The following is a 6,000-nucleotide window of genomic DNA, read 5'->3' on the forward strand; positions in this document are numbered from 1 at the left end:
GACCAATTTAACAATTCAAAATTATAGAAGCAAATGTAAAATGATTAGCAATGACCACAAATATTAGACATCGCATATTCACTGAATCAAGCATTTGCTACATAGAATTATTATTCATTAGAATAATATTAAAGATTTACTATTTAATATGAGAGTTTTAATAGTGTTAATTGTTAACTTATTGACATGGACTTATCGTTTGAGAGAAATGAATAAGGTAGTTGAAGGCAAAGGTAAACTTTTACTTTTATTTGCAGTGAGAGGTATGCTTTAATACTCTTAATTCCAACACAGTTTGAGCCTAGAGGTCCAAAGACAGAAGGAAGAGCATAAAGCCATTTGTAAACCTAATATGATATACCCAAGTGAGAAGTAGCACATATCGTAAGTAATATAATACATGATTGAACTCCATTTTCTCATTACTGTCGCAACATATGTTATTTCTGTCTGCATTGTGTCTCATTGTTTTGAAAAGTACAAAACCTTTGAAGCAAATATTTAAAAGCTTCTTTTACCTGCTGGTTTCTTAGAGTATAAATGAAAGGGTTCAGTAAAGGGGCCACAGAAGTATAGAGCAGAGCTATGATTTTGATGAAAGTCACCCTATCCTTTGCTGAAGTTTTCAAATACATAAAGATACAACTCCCATAAGTAATAGAGACAACAACCATGTGTGAGGAGCAGGTGGAAAAGGCCTTTTTCCGTTGTTGGACAGAAGGGAATTTTAGAATGGTTTTGATGATGAATGAGTAAGAGAGGGCCACTAAGGAAAATGTGAATAAAAGTGTGGACAGACATAATATAAAAGCCAACAATTCGAAGAAATGGGGTGCATCACAAGCGATCTGCAGGACTGGGGAAATGTCACATAGGAAATGATCAATTTTTCTTGATGCACAGAAATCCAATGAGGATGCCAAAATGACAGAAGGAATGTTGTACAGGTAGCCGATTAGCCAGCAGCTGAACACAAGTGTGTAGCACACTTTGGAGCTCATGATGACCGGGTAATGCAGGGGTTTGCAGATGGCCACGTAGCGGTCATAGGACATGACTGCCAGGAGGTAAAACTCTGTAACAGCTAGTTGAAAATGAAAGAAGAATTGAGTTGCACAGCCATTGTAGGAGATTGTTTTGTCTCCTGTGAAAATGCTGGTCAATAACCGTGGGATGCTGACTGATGTAAAGCAAATTTCAAAGAAGGCAAAATTTCGAAGGAAGAAGTACATGGGAGTCTTGAGGCGGGGGTCCAGCAGTGTGAGCAGGATGATGACAAAGTTCCCCATCAGGCTCAGGATGTAGTTGACAAAGAGAAACAGGAAAGTCACAACTTGTAGCTGAGGGTCATCTGTCAGTCCCAGCAAAATGAACACAATCTCCTCTGATTTGTTCTTCATTGCTTTTCTATCAAATCTACAGAAAAATAAAAACTAGAATCATACATAATAAATACCTGTTTGTCCTTTCCAGCCATACAGCATATCATATTCAGAAACATAACATTTTCACAAATCGATTTAAGCCTTTTACAATTGATATATTTTTCATGCTATCTGTATGTTCCTATGGATGCAGGTATTTTCCACTAGCTCAACCTTGAGTTTGTCTACTGAACAATTTACAGAAGACATACAGATAAACATTTGAGAGACAGGCTGTCAGTTTGATTATTGTTACTCTCTGAATCAGATTTACAAATATTTCATCCAAACAAGCTGTTAAAATCCTAGGTATTTTTTTTATTTTCAGAGTAATCTAACAGGGCTTCTGCATTGAAGACTGTAATATATTTATTTTCTATGTCTCAAGCCTAAATTATTCTTTACCAAAAAGACTAAGTATAAACATGTGACCATATAAGATGATACTAAGTGAAATGAACCCCAAGATAGGGACACAGAGGTTTTATCTTTGTCGTGGTTTGATTTTAATATACTATATGATTTTTTGTTTCTTTTGTATGTTCTTCTCCAATGGCAAAGCTGCTGTTTTCACTGTATTTAATTCTGTGCCCTGCATCTTGTATATACATTTTTTTCCTAATTTGGGGATGGGGAAGGGAAAGAATAAAAGGCGGAAACAAGGATACAGGTTGATTCATTGTAACAATGAGGTGTATAAGACACTATGTTGAAAAAGAACTTTACAACTTGGGGAGGAGGGAATGGAGGAGTTTGGGAGGTAAGGGATAGTAGGGGAAAAACAAAGGAGGTGGGTAATAATGCTTGACGGGAAATTTACTCATGTAACTGAAACCCTTCTGTACACTATCTTTACAATAATACATATACATATAAATAAAAAAGAAAAAAATACGCATGGAAGAACTAAAAGGTAACTGAGAGCGAGTGGTATTTCTGGTGTTACACGGTTAACTTTACAGAGAGTGATATTTGGCTAAGGATATGGCTCTTCTCTGCTTAAAAAAGATGAAGAGAAAAGGTAGTGTAGTCACCTAAAATTCCACAGGACAAGGTGATATTTAGGCACAACATTATTTGATTGGAAGCCATACTTACATGCCTCCTATCTCATCATCTCTGCTAAAATGATGGAAATATTGAAAGAATGATATTTCTTAAGTTCAGGTAATTGTAAAAATGTCAATTATAAAATGGCCTCATTTTAACAAATAATCTAGTGGTAACATTTGTATGCATGAATAATTGCATAATATTGATTTATTTTAATTTAATTGTAAAGATGCTGTACAGAGGGGTTACAGTTACACAAGTAAGGTAATGAGTACATTTTTTTGTTGAGCATTGTTACCTGCTCCTTCATTTTTCTCTTACTATCCCTTAATATTTAAACTACTATTTTTTTCTTTTTCTTTTTTTTCCTTAGGCATCACACATAATATGTATTCACACAGCACACCCAGTATGGAGAAACAGCCTAAATCACATGAGATCATCTAATCATAGATTGAGTAATGCAATTACACTGTATTTCACTTCAGTTTTTTGTTCTTTTGGGTCAGTCCTGGGGATGGAACTCAAGGCCTGGGGGCAGTCCTGAGATTTTTATTGCTTTACTACTTGAGCTACAGTGTCATATCTGGCTGTTTGATGGTTAACTGGAAATAGGAGTCCAATGGACTTTCCTGTTCAGGCTGGCTTGAAATCACAGTTCTCTGATCTCAGCCTGCTAAATAGTTAGGATTAAATTGTGAGCCACTGGTGTCTAGTTTGTTTTCATAGATATTAATTTCATGAAATGGAATGGTTTTTCAGCTTAAAATCATCATTGTGCCTTCTAATAAGTAACAATAATCTTACACTATTATCTCCAAGTCAAAATGCAAAAAGACATTAAAAAATCACTAACCCTTTAATAGTTTAACAGCTGTCTTTAGTAGGTTGCCTGCAGAAATTTGGAAAAATCTTCTGTACTTCAATACTTCATTCATGATCCCTGTAAAGAGAATGGCCCATTCTTCTCCCAAACACTTCATTCTACCTTGAAATATATAAGTGGTTTAAGTGTTCGCATAGAAATATTATTTTTGACTAGTTTATTTCATGCTGCTACAAAATTTATCAGAATCTATGTTGTTGCAAAATCTGTCTTCATTTACAACATTCTCTTCTCTGGAATGTTACAAACTCACTGGACGTGACATTAGTAAGTATGCAATTTGCCCTTCTCTTGATATAATGGAAGATATAAGCCTCTGTGTTTGACAGGAAATTATTTAACAAGGATGAAGAATTCTCTGGGTAACTGAACATCATCTCCTAAGGGAATCCCAAATAGTATGACTCATAAATGGTTTCTATAGAAATAGATCAGCATACACTTGCATACACATGCACATACACACCGAGCTTTTTTTCCTTTAATTATGCTTCCTGAAAAGTCACTGCATTGCTATGTTTGCCTACCACACACCAGACTTTTGAAATGACAGTTTCAGGGCTCATGGTTTAGAAGAAAAGAGAAGGATGTCCTACTCTGAGAATATATGATTCTAGACCTATGTCCCCTGCTGAATGTGTTACAGTACAAAGATTTTCTTTATTTCTGTTTTATTTGCTGAAGAATATATCTTGTGAAACACACAATGTCAATTCTCAAAGACATTTCAAGTCTTCATTCAGCTGCAAAGTTCTCCTTTGAGAGGAGATGGATGGTAGTTTGTTTAATTATTCTCTTGTGTACCAGCTATCAGATTAGCTCCAATTGGGAGAATTAGAAATAGTCCAGTAAATGAAGCCTACAGATGTATTTTGCCACAAATATTCATTAAAGTTAACTTTTCCTTTGGAGAAGATTAGGGTTTTAGAATAACTTACTTAAAATGAACTTACTGAATCCAAATAAATCCTATTGTTTTTAAAGCAATGGATAAATTATTTTTACATGCATTTTATCAATTTACATCTGCAATGTATTACAGTTTTTATTTCCCAACCTTTGAATGGCAGTACAATTTACTTACTTACTTATTTGTTTGTTTATTGGTCTGTCATGGGGCTTAAACTCTGGGTGTGGGCACTGTCCCGGAGCTCTTCAGCTCAAGGCATGTGCTCTACCACTTGAGCCACAGCCTCACCTCTGGTGTTCTAGTGGTTAATTGGAGATAAGAGTCTCATGGATTTTCTTGCTTGGGCTGCTTTTTAACCACGATCCTCAAATCTCAGCCTCCTGAGTAGCTAGGAATACAGACATGAACCATTGGAGCCCGGCTAGTACAATTTACTTGTATGATTATTGAGTGCTTATGAATTTTTATTGTATCCTGTACAGGAGCTGTGCTAATGTCTGTATTGTTTCAGTTTTAGCATGTTTGTTGCTGAAGGAGGTACAGAGTAGGTTTCTTCACATTTTCAAAATGTCCCTAAATGAATATATGTCTTAGAACTATTCTGTTTGCTAGAATTTAATATTAAGTTTTGGCTGGTACTGTAAGTGTTTGCATTTAGGACTCATTATACTAGATAGTTACTTTCCCACTAGAGTCACAGCAGTAGCCTCTTTCTTTGACTTATTTCAGAAAAGATCTCACATTGTTCCCATTCTAGCCTGGCTATAATTTTCCTATTTAAAACTCCTGAGTAACTAGCATTGTAGAAATGCACCACCACTTTAGGGTATTGGTGGAGATAAGGTATCGGTAAAGATAGGTATTGGTAATTTATTACCAGAGTATTGAACTATGGTTTTCAACTCTTCCTCAAGAGTAACTTGAATTAAAAGCATGAAGCATTGTGCCTGGACTCACTCTTATGTATGTATGTATTTATTTATATTGCCTGTCACCAAAGCAGTTTATGAATACAGAGCATCTTGATCACTGTCAATCCTTTCAACATTCTCACCTACCTTTTCTAATCCTCCCCTTCCCTTATCTGAATTTTAAAATATATCGATTTTTTTTACCATTTAACAAAGCAGTTATGTGTACAATGCATCTTTTTCCATTGTGAAAATACCATACAGAGGAATTACAATTACATGAGAAAGGTAATGAGTACATTTCTTATCAAGCATTGTTGCCTCCTCCTTTGTTTCCCCTTCCCATCTCTTCCCATCTCCCTCCCATCCCATCCTCCCCCCAACCTCCTGTGCAAAAGTTGTAAAGTTCGTTGTATTAAGTGAAGTAAGCCAGTCGCAAAGAAACATAGGTCCCATGGTTTCCCTTATTTGCAACAATTAGTATATGTCTGAGACAAGCAAAAATAGTCAGATAAGTTGATGTTAGGTGAAATGAACCCCAAGATAAGGACTCAAATGGTTTTTCTTTCTTGCTGTTGTTTCTAACATATTTATAAGATGATTTCTTTGTTGCTTTGTATGTCCCTCCCCCACAGTATAACACCTGTTTTCACTGTATTTGATGTTGATATAATTTGTAGAGGGGAAGGGAAAAAAATTTAAATAGGGATACAGTGGACCCATTGCAACAATGAGATATACAAGACATTATAATGCATCTTGATCTGTGTTATCACTTCAACATCTTCACCTTCCTTTGATCTGCTTCTTGCCTTG

At 35.5% G+C, this 6,000-nt stretch overlaps 1 protein-coding gene across 1 annotated transcript; it reads right to left on the bottom strand.

The window, feature by feature from the left end:
* Window positions 1–440: 440 nt before the first annotated feature.
* On the bottom strand, window positions 441–1,400 carry LOC122124316 (olfactory receptor 6C6-like). The gene has a single exon (XM_042699043.1). It carries the CDS (start codon window positions 1,398–1,400, stop codon window positions 441–443), a length of 960 nt encoding a protein of 319 aa, XP_042554977.1.
* Window positions 1,401–6,000: the final 4,600 nt, after the last annotated feature.

Source organism: Dipodomys spectabilis, unplaced genomic scaffold (genome assembly GCF_019054845.1).
Source record: "Dipodomys spectabilis isolate Male_0828 unplaced genomic scaffold, ASM1905484v1 ptg000234l, whole genome shotgun sequence".
In the NCBI taxonomy this organism is placed as follows: Eukaryota; Metazoa; Chordata; class Mammalia; order Rodentia; family Heteromyidae; genus Dipodomys; species Dipodomys spectabilis.